The 16,171-nt window shown below is 35.2% G+C and overlaps 1 protein-coding gene across 3 annotated transcripts in view; it reads right to left on the bottom strand.

Moving 5' to 3' along the window:
* The window catches only part of LOC126768944 (protein GDAP2 homolog), a 92,514-nt gene that overhangs the window by 38,412 nt on the left and 37,931 nt on the right, over positions 1 to 16,171 (bottom strand). For 2 of the 3 annotated variants that reach the window (XM_050487425.1, XM_050487424.1), the window contains exons 2-7: positions 13,441 to 13,606; positions 12,753 to 12,895; positions 10,956 to 11,088; positions 9,628 to 9,737; positions 8,772 to 8,996; positions 425 to 578 (exon numbers count right to left, since the gene is read on the bottom strand). In XM_050487425.1, the coding sequence (XP_050343382.1) occupies positions 425 to 578; positions 8,772 to 8,996; positions 9,628 to 9,737; positions 10,956 to 11,088; positions 12,753 to 12,895; positions 13,441 to 13,595 (920 nt within the window). In that variant the 5' untranslated portion in view covers positions 13,596 to 13,606. The remainder of the gene's footprint in view (positions 1 to 424; positions 579 to 8,771; positions 8,997 to 9,627; positions 9,738 to 10,955; positions 11,089 to 12,752; positions 12,896 to 13,440; positions 13,607 to 16,171) is intronic. The other variant, XM_050487426.1, reaches the window with a different exon arrangement.

Below are 16,171 nucleotides of genomic sequence, written 5' to 3'. Positions count from 1 at the left end.
GTAAGCGCTTTAGACAACCGAACTGCATCGACGATAATGCGCGCTAATGAAACGTGAAAGGGTCGCAGATCGGTTATCACTTATGATTAGGAATATATGACTTTTCAACACTCAAAACCATAATAGTACCAGTGTGATTACTTTAAATTTGATCTAAAAGGAATCTCTTATATATTTCAAGTCCATTGTAACACTGCGTTCGTTATAACCGTCCGCAGCGTCCAACAGATGCATCAAATTATTTCGCTTATAAAATATAACATAAACAGGTTACAAAATAAACAGGTTTCTTATAGGCAAGCGTGCTACATCCTAGACCGTGTCGATGCTTAAAATCAGGCAAGTCAACGGTCAAACGCTGGCCTATTAATTGTAAAAAAAAAATATATAGCAATAATATTTAGAGTTATCTATAAGGACTTACTGCTCGGATTGGTAGCGTCGCGCGGCGTGCGGTGCTGGCGCCGGCGAGGCGGCGGGCAGCAAGAGCTGCGTGTCTGGCGAGCACGCGCGGGCGAACGCCGCCGCCGCCTCAGCTGCCGCGTCCTCATCGCACAACGACGTGTCGTCGTCCGCTGCTAACAAATCGACGTACGTTAGCTTCGAACCAGCCCAGTGGTAAGAACGCGTAAATCTTAACCGATGATCGTAGGTTCAAACCCGGGCAAGCACCACTGAATATTCATGTGCTTAATTTGTGTTTATAATTCATCTCGTGCTTGACGGTGAAGGAAAACATCGTGAGGAAACCTGCATGTGTCTAATTTCATTGAAATTCTGCCACATGTGTATTCTAGCAACCCGCATTGGAGCAGCGTGGTGGAATAAGCTCCAAACCTTCTCCTCAAAATGGAGAGGAGGCCTTAGCCCAGCAGTGGGACATTAACAGGCTGTTACTGTAGCTTCGAAGCCGATGAAAATTCTCTTCTGTAGAACTTTCTTGAAATGTATAGTACTAGTTCCCGCCCGCGGCTTCACCCGCGTGAAGGACAAAGGTGTTAGGTATACTATGTCTTTTTTTCTGTATACGTGACAACGTTAATGCTAAATGTCATGATCATCGGTTGAGCGGTTAAGATGTTTAAGCGTAACAAACAAATAAACTCACTTTCGCATTTATATTAGTAAGGATTACATATCACGGCAAGATTAAAGTTAAATATTAAGAATATAAAAGGAATAAGAAAAATACATATATTCTACATGAGTAACATGTGTGTTTAATTTATTATATGTCACATTGACAGCTGTCATAATTGCAATATGGTATGAATGAGAACAGATAAATTGTTAACAAAAGGATCCAGTAACGATGAAAACTAAGCCGACAAAAAAACTACTTTGAAGGTCGATTCGCAGCCAGGCGATGGAATATTAAAGCATGAGCAACGCCTGTGCGACAATACGAAATTTGAGAGACCTTGAAATCACCGTAAGGCTACAAACACATTTGCGATTTAATTATTTACGACCTAAAGCAAAGTATTTTTCGCCGACGCATATGTATTCGAAGCTTAGCCTAAATTCTGCAATGCGTCATTCCTATCTCAAAGGAAGTATTGTCCCTATCAGTTTACGATTTGTTTTACTGATAAAATAAGACTGAATTATATCAACCGTGCCATACATATATATGTATGGTATTGTTTTAAAAACATATTGCACTATTGTAGTACGTACACCATATTTAATATCAGGTTATTTTTCTTCTATTATTTGCAAAAATTTTTTTAATACGTTTACTAATTTCGTCTAAAGCAATTAATCGAATTTAGTTTTAAAGTTTTACCGCCGACGAATGAATTCATAATTTTTTACGAAAGGTTGCGTTGTTGTGTTTCATTAATTTTAAACATCCAAACAGAATCGATAAAAATATCAGAATATTGTAATCACAATCATTGCAACGCAATCGAATACACTATTGCAATCACAATCGTCTTCATTATGACAAACAAAGTTTAATATTTCGAAACAGTTTACTAGGTACTAGCCCTATCAGGATTCTTGTCTTACGAACGCTTTCTTTGTTTAATGTTTTATATTCTTAATATCTCAGCATTTATCTTATCAGTGTTCCCAAGCTATACAATTAAAAAAAAAACATTATATAGAACAAGTAGCAATAAAAATATGCGCGTAATTAGATAAAAGAGTTTGTGTTGTTTTTTTATATAATAAGAACCGACGTTAAAGCTACTAAGCAATGGGAGTTCGGTCGTCAGTCGTATTCAGTTTCTCTCATGTGTGTTCTCCTCTACCTTTTTGAGGAGAAGGTTTGCAGCTTATTCCACCACGCTGCTCGATTGCGGGTTGGTGGAATACACATGTGGCCGAATTTCGATGAAATTAGACACAAGCAACTTTCCTTACGATGTTTTCCATCACCGAAAGGCACGAGATGAATTATAACAGAAATTAAGCACATGAAAATTCAGAGGTGCTTGCCCGAGTTTGAACCCACGTTCATCGGATATATGTATGTACATAGTTAAATCTAGCCGTATGTTATAAATACAGAGTAAAAAATATTTAATATATACCTCATTCACTTACGTAAATGATTTATTTATCACTAATCAAACAAATTTTCAAAGATTTTCCGCTCGATATTTTAAGGGAACATTATTTTTTATTTAAATGTTGTGTAATAAATAGTTGTTGACTTTCTAAGGATTGCATACATTCGCAAACACAAGGAAATCCAACAAATTCATTGGAAACGCACCATAAAATAAAATTTTACTTACGATCATATTCAAAAGCTGGGTTTATCATTTCCGAACACCAAAATTGAAAATAACATCACGTTTAAAAACACTAAATACATAAGCACATAGTGTAAAAATATTTCACATTTAGACTATCAAAGATTTGTTTCTCAAAATTAATTTTTAATAGAAAAAAATAAATGCATATATAAATACCTTTAAAAAAAATAGCAAAACCTAAATTTAACAAAATAAATAGTTAATAAACAGTATTCCGTTATAAAAAAAAAACGTTTCATTAAACTGGGCTAAATGTAGAATACAGATAAGAAATAATTTTAGGCTGCTTGTCAAATTATGGCGCGAAGGCATTTCTTTGTCTAAGATAAAAAGCTGAGGCTGATATTTTAAAAATTTTAACATTTTCCTTTCGTAATAATATAATATAAATATTATATTTGAAATATATTATTAAAAATTCATTCATTACATTTATATTATTATGTATTTTTTTAATTTATAAAATAATAACTATATAAATGTATACGTATTCAATTCAATTTTTAAATTTCATAATAGTGCTATCCGGGATTCTTAATTGGTGTAAACAATTGAAAAATAAGTTAGCCAGTGTAATTCTAGCGCTTGGAAATCTATCCACTTAACTTAATAATACATAAGTAACAACTACTCGACCTTAATTGATTAGCATTATCGTGAACTATTTTGTAATAAGAACATATTTGTATTGTTTTTTTTTTTAAAAGGGAAAAATAAGCTATAATAAAGTACTCATAACTCATAGCCATTGAGCCACTGAGAATTAGCCATGATTACCATCAAAACCACAGACAATAGAAACGAATATGCTATGACGGTTTTGCCAGTAATTATACTATGTTTAAATATATTTATACTCAATGAGACAATACAGTCTCAGCTTGAAGAGGTCAATTATATATATTTGTATTTTTATAGTATATGTATATATTAAAAGTAACTTTAATCATGATTTTTTTCAACTCCAGATATTTCGTAGCTATCTTCATCCTCGCTTCCATCCGATAGATCATTTATTCGGTGCATATGCATATAACGGTGGTTCGTTCTGACATTGTATCTAAGTAAGACTTCGACTCTACACTGAAATTGCTTTTCTTCTTTTTTATATTATAGATAGACGGACGATGCGGCATACGGGCCACCTGATGGTAAGTGGTCTCCATTAGACATTTACATTGTAAGAAATGTTAACAATCGCTTATATCGCCAATGCGCCACCAACCTTGGGAACTAAGATGTTATATCCCTTGTGTCTGTATTTGCAACAATACGAAGTATTGCTGCTTAGTGGTAGTATATCTGATGAGTGGGTGGTACTACAGTTATAGCACTACATTTTTAATAAATGTCATATTATAATAATGTCATATTATACATATTCATGACATTTTATTGTTCCTTCAAACGAGGCGTGAAGAGGCATCTTGCGGGCCGGCAAGGCGAAGGCGGCTAGTGCAGAACGTTTTTCCCGTCTGTACTGGCCGTCGTCGCGTTTGGACTCTACTACCACTTACCAACAGGTGGAGTAGAGTCATTTGCCCTCCCGGCGAATAAAAAAAAAAAAAAAATTTTTGTTTTTGCGATTAAAGTTTTACTATTACCGGAAATTTTCAAAATGACGAAATTAAATTGCAATTGAATGTTGACTCGGATATGTTTGTTGTGTTACAATCGGATGGATAAAATAATTACATTTGTTGAGAACAAAGCTATTATTCATTTAAGGATGACAGCAATGTGCGCATTTATCTCGTGTGGCCGGAACGGGTCAATGTCCCATTGTCCTCTTGTCCTTTTATAAAATAGAAACTGTTTGTTCCAACATGGACGACAGCGCGGGCTTGAAACAAAACATAGAGAGGAAGGCGGACGAACAATTGAGCCAACTTGAAGTATATAGTAATTTTTGTCTACAGGTATTACAAAAAAGTTTAAGTCACTTATGGCCCAGACTGCCAGCACCTGCCCTATCTTTTTTTTTTATAGAATAGGAAGATGGACGAGTATATGGGCCACCTGATGGTAAGTGGTCACGAAACGCCCTTAGACATTGGCATTGTAAGAAATGTCAACCATCGCTTATAGCCAATGCGCCACCAACCTTGGGAACTAAGATTTTATGTCCCTTGTGCCTGTAATTACACTGGCTCACTCACCCTTCAAACCGGAACACAACAATATCAAGTATTGCTGTTTTGCGGTAGAATATCTGATGAGTGGGTGGTACCTACCCAGACGAGCTTGCACAAAGCCCTACCACCAGTAAATATCTGCCTACCCTAGCTCTATGTTTGCCTTCCTATATATTATAAAGGTTCCTTATAATGTTATTTAATATACCCGATGAGACGAATTGCAATAAATATTTGATTTTTCAGAAACATTTTTTTTTTTAAACCATTACAATATCATTATTTTCATATTAAGCTTAAAGTGTTTTTTTTTTAAATCATAAACCCGTTAGGAATAATGTTTCTTAAGTATAACACAATCGCTTTATTATCATATTATGATAAATTCTACGCTTTTGACTTAGTTATTATTTTTAAAAACACATTCTAATTTAGAATAACTTGCAATAAATTTTACAGATTATTAATGTTCAAACTAATCTCGAACATCAAATACTGCGTAAATATAAACGTTATTTTTAAAGCATGGACTAAATATTAGTCAAGCAATTTCACAATAAAAAAAAAAATCACATTAATTAGCGCCATCTATTGGTATTTTAATGAAGTGTTATTGTTTTTCATTCTACTATAAAATGTATTTTATAATTGTAATGCATTTTAGGGATTATGTTTTAATGAATCTGTTTAAGATATGGGCAGTTATTAAAAAAGTATTTATCTTAAATATTTTTTATCTATGCTGTACAAATATAAGGAAATATAATTTCTAATATAATACGTTATTCAATCTCACCCGTTGGTCGCACTTTCATTTCCAAATTCAAATGCACGCTCGGTATAGGTGTGACTGGAAGCGCCATATTGTCAAAAAAAAAAAAAAATCACGACACACTTTTTCAAGAGAACAGTTCGGACTAAGGCGATCGATAATACTGAATGCGTCAATATACGATAAGCCAGTGTACTAGTATCTTCGATAAGCTCGGACATAATATACTACAGCCGATAATTTAGAACGATGTCATTGTAGATCTCTTTAATAACAATTGAAAAAAAGTATTGTATATTTTCTTTAAGTTAATTTGATAAGGTACTTTAAATGAATCGAAATGGCCTAGTGGTTAGAACGCGTGAATCTTAACCGATGATCGTGGGTTCACCCCCGGGCAACACCAATGAATTTTCATGTGCTCAATTTGTGTTTATAATTCATCTCGTGGTTGACGGTGAAGGAAAATATCGCGAGGAAACCTGCATGTGTCTAATTTCATTGAAATTCCGCCACAAGTGTATTCTACCAACCCGCATTGGAGCAGCGTGGTGGAATAAGCTCCAAACCTTCTCCTCAAAAGGGAGATGAGGCCTTAGCCCAGCAGTGGGACATTAACAGGCTGTTATTGTTATATATTATACTTTAAATGATTTACATTAATACTAGTTTCCGCCCGTGTGTCAGAATGTTTTAAACAAGTGTATGAATATTTGTCTGTCTCTATACCCCTGAATAACTTAAAACTTATTATGCAAAAATGAATGATGATCGACCGAGTAATTGGGGTGTAAACGCATAAAAACAAACAAAGCGGAATGACGTCTCATAGTTTTTAAAGAACTATTAAAATTGAAAGGCGTAAAGCAGTAAATATACAAGTAATAATAATATAATTAATTATAAGCTAAATAAATGCAAACGTATATCTCGGCCCATTTGGACATGAGTACTTGGTTGTGATTTATATAAATAAATCTCTGATCTTTTAGAGATTCTAAAAATACCTATATAATTCTATCGCATATTAAATTTATAAAGATACGGTCGATAAACCAAGTAATCATTTCATTAAATCAATTGAAAAATATATTTTTCATATAAAAACGATGACGCATTATATACAGAAAAATCAATTCTTTTAAGATAATTTTATTACGATAAGATCCTTATTATAAATAACCGAGTCATGAAATTACTTCGAAAAAGTGTACTTATAATGAATTGGAGTCGAATTTTCTCAGTTATGGAGAATACGCGAATGTTATCCGATGGTTTGCAGGTTCAAACGGAAGCTAGTATTTATTGCTTAGTATGTGTTTGACGCTGAAGGAAATAACATGTGGCATGTATGTGACGAAAGAGATTCTGCTAAATGTGTATATATTAAGCCGAATTGGAAGTGTTGTGGAATAAGCCAAACATTTGCTGAGGGTTTTACCCAGCAGTGGGAGAATTATAGTACAGTCAATACATTAGATTATTAATTTTCACTAGAAAAACTACACAACACAGTATGGATTGGCGTAAAATGACCACTTACCATCAGGTGGCTCATTTGATCGTTCACATAAAATTAATAAATATCCTATACAAATAAATGAAATTGCATATGGGTCACCTGATGGTAAGTGGTCACCAACGCCCATAGACAAAGCTATTGTAAATGTTAACCATCGCTTACATCGCCAATGCGCCACCAACCTTGGAAATTAAGATGTTAAGTCCCTGGTGCCTGTAATTACACTGGTTCACTCACCCTTCAAGCCGGAACACAACAATACCAAGTACTGCTGTTTTGCGGTAGAATATCTGATGAGTGGGTGGTACCTAGCCAGACGAGCTTGCACAAAGCTCTACCACCAGTAAATCTGTCTGTTGTTTATTTGATAGATACCAAAACCATAACAACAATTTACTATTTTAGACTACTATTGCTGCCTGATAATTTAAATAATTTCTATGTATAATTTGAATTGGTATTATGTACGTTAAAATGGCAGATTTTAAAGATTTCCGTTACAAACTGAATGCCACGCTGCCGAAGCCGCGGGTTTTACCAGTAATAAGTAAAAAAGTTCATTTTTTCAGTGAAAATTAATGAACTTTTTTTCATTGTGATAAATTTTAATTTAAAGTGCCATCAACAATAGTTATATTGTAAATGTATATTTTACGTAATACAATTTATTTAGTAAATTGTATAAATATGTAATCCGAATTATAATTAGTTGATACGCAATATATATTCGTTTTATTTAGTTAATGTGATTAAAATATAAAATTCGGATTGTAATTGGTCGATGGCAGATGATGACGCAATAGGTGACCATTCAACGTTTAGTATTTACTTTGGTTATTAAAATGACTGACAGACGCGTGACACATCGTCGAAAAGAAACTCAGGAAAATATAAATAGGATAAGAAATGTATATATAGTAGCAATCGTCAGTAGGATAAAAAATATACCGTGCCCTGGTGCTAAAAGGTCCAAGTACATTTTTGAGTAAAAATATAAATATATTTGTGCTAATATCTAAGTCGAGATGGCCCAGTGGTAAGAACGCGTGAATCTTAACCGATGAACGTGGGTTCAAACCCGGGCGAACACCTCTGAATTTACATGTGCTTAATTTCTGTTTAAAATTCATCTCGTGCTTTTCGGTGAAGGAAAACATCGTGAGGAAACCTGCATGTGTCTAATTTCATCGAAATTCTGCCACATGTGTATTCTACCAACCCGCACTGGAGCAGCGTGGTGGAATAAGCTCCAAACCTTCTCCTCAAAAAAGGGAGAGGAGGCCTTAAGCCCAGCAGTGGGACATTTACAGGCTGTTACTGTTACTGTTACTGTAATATCTACGCTTAACATTACCATAACCAACAAAATCACGCAAAAATACATATGTTATATAAACAAGCACATCCAGTTTCTTAAGTTAAGGTTATTATAATGAGGATAGTTTGTATTTGCCCATATAACGACGTTTATATGGGCAAGTGAGTTAATACGAGTTAAGTTGAAAGCGTCTCCTGTGATGGAGACTCGTTTGGCTATCATTAAAAGAATGTAGGAAGTGGTGTGCGCGTACCTCGGTCGGCGTGCTCGTGCGGGTTGTGGATGATGCGGATGCGGCGCTCGGGGTGCGCGTCGGGCGCGTCGCGCAGGCGCCAGCGCGCCGCGTCCGCCTCGCCGGCGCCGCGCGGGAAGTACAGCGGCGCCAGCGCCTGCAGCGGCGACAGCTCGGCGCCCAGCGCGCTCACCAGCACCACCTGCGCCGGCAGCCGCGCGCTCTCCAGGTGGCGCCGCACCGAGCCTACGGGCGGACCGCTAGCGACGTCACACTTGCGAGTATCGCATGTACCACGAGTATGACGTTCGATGTAAACTTGAAACGTTGGTCATGTGAAAGCTGCGCTCCTTACGATGGGTACGTTTTTAACACGTAAGTGAGTGACTTTGACATCTAGTTTAAATAACTAGAGGAATATTTTAAGCTATAGCGAGACAGTAAAACATTAAATAAAAAAAGTACACAAGATTTAAGCTCTTACTTATAAACGTCGCTTAGCGGCTGTTTAGTTAAACACTTATTGCTCTCTTTCTGTCATTATTGATTTGACATTCGAAAGAAGAAGACACCATTGATTACCTAATAACCCGCTGAACAAGGTTCATAAGCACGACCGTGCAAGCCTTTATACAGCCTATATACTTATACATTTAATTTATTTTATGAACTTGAATCATTTAATTAATCTTTATTGTTTAAATGAAAATGTCTTATAATGTCACAATAAATTCAAATATAATAGTAATTAATTGCAAATAAAATATATTTTACAATATTGGTTTCATTAGAATGAAAAAAAGCAATTATTGTTCCATATTCAAAATATTTCTTTCAAAAGTTTTAAGCACTTGAACTTAATGTATATACTACTCACGTAACGCGACATGCGCGGCGACATCTGGCGGAAAGTTTTTCCGCGGCGAGCTCACTACGCACAGCGCGAGCGAACGAACACCCAACTCGAGAGCGCAATGAAGAACATTTCTATAATAAAAAGATTAACAAAATTATATGCTACGGGTAATCTATATCCTTTATATATATTTATTGGGCTCCTGTCTCCCACATATAACTGTATTTATATATATATTAAAAAAAGCATACATTATTGTCTGTGGGAGAGAATAAATAAATTTATTATTATATATAAGCGAAATACCACTCATCACGAGATCTGAACTAGGCGCCCGATTGACTTGAAATTTTTCAGTTACATCTTCATAGACGGTCACTAAGAACGAATTTTACGCAAATCCTATCCAAAATACGTTTTTCTTATCTATCCGTGCGAAGCCAAGACGATTAGCTAGTCAATAATATAGAACCAAAAAGAGTTGCGTATTAAGGGAGTATGGGGTATGTGCCGTTCATACGAGTCGGTCTTAACCCAATTAAGTCACGCCAATAGATGTTGCACTAAATAACAATAACAGCCTGTGAATGTCTCATTGCTGGGCTAAAGCCTCCTCTCCCTTTTGAGGAGAAGGTTTGGAGCTTATTCCACCACGCTTCCAATGAAATTAGACACAGGCAGGTTTCCTCACGATGTTTTCCTTCACCGACAAGCACGAGATGAATTTTAATCACAAATTAAGCCCATGAATATTCAGTGGTGCTTGACCGGGTTTGAACCCACGATCATCGGTTAAGATTCACGCGTTCTAACCACTAGGCCATCTCGTCTTTTTTTCCAGTATATATGTATATTATCAATTATTGTTATAGCGATAAGCCAAACGATATTAGAAGTTGATGTGTCATGTAGCGGCGAGCTACAACAACGTGGATGGTACAAAAACGTACTCGAGGAAAAAACACTCAGTCTTTTAATCTCTTAGGCTTCTCACGGTGCGTATTACGGACGGACGCCGACTAGCCAGCACCAACGCACCATGGGAAGAGTATCGGTGCGTCGGACCCGTAAATCGGTAACTTCAAAGGTGCGGTGCGAAGAACCGTCATTGAAACCGAAGAGAATGTCTCTTTCACTTTACATTTTGTTACGATTTGGTTACATAATAGCTTCGAATCTCAAGACCGACACAGACTGACACGCACCGCTGGAAGTGCGGTGCGTTACTGTCCGCGGTTACCGTGAGTTGGGTGTCAATCATTTTAATCAAATAAGACTTATGTACAATTGATAGGAAAACTAAAACACTGCGATTGAAGTGTAAAAATCCGAACACCGAATGTACTTACTTGTAACAGTTGTGTAACGAGCTCTCGGCCGCTGTGTGATATTTTGCCACGTATTTTGGACTCACTGTGTGTATGATGTGTCTACAGTGGAGGTTGAACCCTCCAGTTACTACCACTTCCCCTGTTCGACACTCTGGAATTAGGAAAAGAGGATTTTTCATAATAAAACATTTTCGATTTTTCTCGTTGTATACAGACGCTATAACGATAAGCCGTTGCGCATTTCTCACCTCACACACTGTATATCGTGTACTATGATGATTGTGTATGTGTGATATAATATTGGTGATCGTATAAGGTCGCATATTCCGAGGTCCTGGGTTCGTATCGTGTCGGGTCATTAAAATTATTGGATTTTTCTGTTGAAAAAATATCATATTAAGCAGCCCGGACTTTGGATTGCAGTGTTTACACATCTCACTTATTCCGGTCGAGACTTATTTTCCGTCCAATCGGATTAAATATGTAGATAATATTAGAGAGTGCACTTGTGTTTCCGCACACACTTGTGCATCATGTCTCGCGTAATTGTCTTGACTATACTTTAGAATAAATAACGAATTATCATTTAATGCTTGAAATATTTTTTACTATGTTCGTGTATCCGTGTTATGAGTACTAAAGGGGTAGAATTATTTTACGATTTATTTCGTTTCATCTGATCATCCGTAACCGTAGCAGCCTGTGAATGTCCCACTGCTGGGCTAAAGGCCTCCTCTCCTCTTTTTGAGGAGAAGGTTTGGAGCTTATTCCACCACGCTGCTCCAATGCGGGTTGGTGGAATACACATGTGGCAGAATTTCAGAGAAATTAGACACATACAGGTTTCCTCGCGATGTTTTCCTTCACCGTAAAGCACGAGATGAATTATAATCACAAATTAAGCACATGAAAATTCAGTGGTGCTTGCCCGGGTTTGAACCCACGATCATCGGTTAAGATTCACATGTTCTTACCACTGGGCCATCTCGGCTCTTCTGATCATCGACCTTTGAAATTGAAATTAATGTAATTTTAATTGCTAGTTTTTTTACAATCACATTACAGTCAACCCGTCGTAATAATTTTCTTTCTTTTTGTAAAAATACCATTCAATTTCTAACGCCGGCTCGTCTCAGATCTGAGGTGTTCCTTAAAGAATTGGTGTCCAATTTTTGATACAGTAACAGTAACAGCCTGCTAATGTCCCACTGCTGGGCTAAAGCCTCCTCATCCTTTTGAGGAGAAGGTTTGGAGCTTATTCCACGACGCTGCTCCAATGCGGGTTGGTAGTATACACATGTGGCAGAATTTCAATGAAATTAGACACAGGCAGGTTTCCTCACGATGTTTTCCTTCACCGTCAAGCACGAGATGAATTTTAATCACAAATTAAGCACATGAATATTCAGTGGTGCTTGCCCGGGTTGGAACCCACGATCATCGGTTAAGATTCACGCGTTCTAACCACTGATTTTTGATAATCAGTAATAAATGTAATGCTCATTTGTTGAATAAAGATGTTGAATTTAGAACAAAAATCTTACTTTCCCTACATCGCCAATGCGCTAACCAGCCTTGGAAACTAAGTAATATGAGTCCTTTGTGCCTAACCCACTCAAAATTCGTACCGGAAGACAATACTAGTTATTGCTGATTGGTAAAAGAATACGTGATGAATAGAACGCTACTCATACAGGCTTTTATTAAACCCTATCAGCAAGTAAAGTATTTTACTACAGCTGTACATATAATGTAATTCAAAAGCAAACGTCATCATTTCCAATCAGCATCATCGTTACCGTGTCATGACCATACCTAAGGATCTGGTAATGATTTCCTCTTTCAAGTCTGGTCCCGCTCCTTGCATGATACGCTCGCTAACTATATTGCATTCTGACAGTGTCTCGTCAGTTGTGTTCGTGATTGCATCCACTTCCAACGTTGATATATCGCCTTGCCTGAAATAAAATGAGGACTTTTATTGCCTTAACTCTATCAAGTTCCATAAAAGGTAACAAAGAAATTGAACTATCCTATTAAACGGAACTAAATGCTTTACAAGATAATCTTAGAATCATTTCATTTGTCTCAATCAAAACTAAATTTATAATGCTTTTTAAGAAATTTGATATAATCGTGGATTTTACACTCACTCCAATTCAATATGTGGCCTGCACACATACATACACGTACACAACAAAAAAAAAAAAAACGTACTTTGTTTTCTATTATTAATTGTACATTTTCTACTTTCAATCGTATATTTGTGGAACAAATGTCCTTAAATTCAAAAAGAGAAAAAAAAAAAACACAAGCTCGTCAATAGCTGCCAAACGAAAAGAAAATCGGTTGGAAATTTTGGGCAAATCAAATGACATAAATTATTTCAAATGGTAACACATTAGGAAGACAACAGATAATAATTAATTACTTAGGTGTCGATGTGTAATTGCGGATACTCGCAAAAGTGTCTGATGATTTTTTGTAAATACTATTATTTTACCAAATAGCGAGACGTTGGTTGATCTCATCGTCATAAGGGAACACGGGGTATGCGTGTACTGGGGGCGCCTTGTCCGCGTAGTCCGTGAGCGGCGCGGGCGCAGTCTGCGACCAGCGGGTCACGGCCACCCCGCCGGCACTCGCCGGCGCACGCATCACGCTATTTTCTGAAAATAGATAATAAAAAAAATCTATGAAAATCGTGTATTATGTAAAATAAATTTCACTATTCATATGACCTTGTGCAAGCCCGTCTGTTTAGAAATCAACATTACACACTCGTGAAATATTCAATTTACAAACAGCGAAACGTTGTATTTAGCCAGTGTTACATAACAGGTATAAGGAAAACAATATTTTAGACCACAGTTGGACCCCAAAGGAACGGTACATATGTACATCACAGTGTCAATGCCTACGTACACGCTATCAGCCGTCTTCTTATTGAAAAAAAATCGTATAAACTTGAGTATTAGTAAAGAATCACTCATAAAAAATACTTCTATAGTCATTATGGTTTGCCAATAGCTTTGAGAAAGGCATCCGTTGAAACAAAATAAATATCAAGTGACCAAAATATAAATTTTTTGCGTAATTCGTGCGGGTTAAAAATTCTCACTCGCGTGTACTGTCACATGCAGGCGGTAATTGTTTATTTAACGATTAGCCAACGCGAGGACTTCAGCGTGCTTTAGCTTATTTGCAATAATTTTTATTTAGAGAATTGTATATTTTATTTATTTTAAATATAAGTTATAAAATAAAAATTTAAGCATAGTGTAGCCATGTAAAAACATAAGGATTTTTTGTACATTGGCATATATATGCTGTTAGTAATAATTAATTTTATAAAGGTGTACAATTAAAAAAAAAACTGTATATTTATAACAATTGATAACGAGTGAACTAAGCGAAAATTCCAAAACGGAATACTTAGGTAAGAGATAATTGATATAAAACATTAATAATACTAATTTAAAAATGTTCAAAGGACTTCTGTAAATACGTCTTTGCTACTATTATTATCTTTCATATACAAGTAATTATTTTATTATAGACGATATTGTCATTTGTATACTTAAATAAATAAGGCAACCAACACACGTGCGACAAAAAATAATGTGTTCGATATTTGAAATGTGACAAGTGTTGTGTACGTCCGGACTGCAAAATTGTTTACGAGGCGTAATTCAATTTTCAAAGCCAATGTTAGATTGTCTTGCTACTTACGAATAGAAGGCACTACGAATAAGGAATAGGGTCGGTATATGTAAGTATATAATGATACATACTGTTTAATTAAAAAAAATTGCACACTTTTTACTAATGCATAATAGGCAATCCTTTAATGTCAAACAAATAGTTCTTTCAATATAATAACCGGGCACTTATCGTAATATGTTAAAATCTCACTTAAAGTAGAACGCTTCTTTGATACATGTGTACTTAAAATATGATGATTTGTTTTAGTAGGAATAAGTCAAGTTTATTCTTATAGAATAGCTGATTCAACAATATCCTCCATATAACTACATCCAACCCATGCATAAAATAACGGAAGAATTAAAAATTTGTTTTGAGTTTCTTACTCGTTTCGTTTTCAGTTGTTTGTTATTTAAGAGTAGCTGTTCTCAATCTTGAAGTCGAAACTCGAAATTTTAATTATTAGTTTTGCGAGATTTTATGCTTGATACTACGGAAAAGTAAAAAAAAAATATCATGCAAGATGTTCTTCTTTAAAGTGTAACTTATATAAACAAAATGTTCTATCATTTTCGGTCTAGAAAGTGACACATAAAATGTATTTTTTCATAATATATTTTTTATTATTATTAGTAACAGTTGCGTTGCTTTCACGAGGCATCAACAATGTTTTGCGGTTGAAGACACTGCTTTAGTTAATGTCGCTTGTATTTGTCGTGTAGTTGTGTCTTAGCCTTAATACTTGGCCCTTACCGTTCTGAGAAATAAAAGGCATTATTTATTACGATGTTCCATGTAAAACTCGATAGTCAATAATTGTATCCGAGAACATGGAAAACGATAATTTCTTGCATATAATTTCAAGTTTAGAATTTAAAAATGCAAAATTTATATATCGATATAAACTAGTGAAAATTACAACTCATAATAGAGTTAACCCACGGAGATATATACAATAACACACGCATTAAATAAAACAACTGGTACATAACATTCCGAAGAAAGAAGGTGTCAATAGAAAAAAAAAACATCAGAAAACTTGCCAATAAAATGTTACAAGATTAGAATCCAATTAAAATAGTCTACGATAATTTTAAAATTTAGATTAGAATGCTGATTGGAAACAAAACATGCAGTTGCATAAAAAATAAGTGGTAAGCCAAAAATAATAAAAGAGATGTGCGAAATATTTAAGAGAAAATATAAATCTAAATAAGGCAATAGTCTAGAATTTTTCTACCAAAAAGGAAATTTCTTCAAAAAGTTTTATAATATTATTTAAATTTTCTTTTTCGGAAGAAGAAATTTGAACAGCAGAAGTTACAGAATTTATAATTACAGAATTATTCTTTTTAATTTTATTTTCGAAAGTTATATTTTTAAATAACGAAAATTGTAACGATGTTAATAAAGGATTGTATGTCTTAAATAATAAACCATGCCAATGTAACCATAAGAAATGGCAATATCAGAATGTCTTAACTAATATTATAAATACGAAAGTGAGTTTGTTTGTTACGCTTAGTTAG

This window comes from Nymphalis io, chromosome 6 (assembly GCF_905147045.1).
Source record: "Nymphalis io chromosome 6, ilAglIoxx1.1, whole genome shotgun sequence".
In the NCBI taxonomy this organism is placed as follows: domain Eukaryota; kingdom Metazoa; phylum Arthropoda; class Insecta; order Lepidoptera; family Nymphalidae; genus Nymphalis; species Nymphalis io.
Note: the sequence above shows the minus strand (reverse complement) of the source record. Positions and strands in the feature narration are given on the sequence as shown.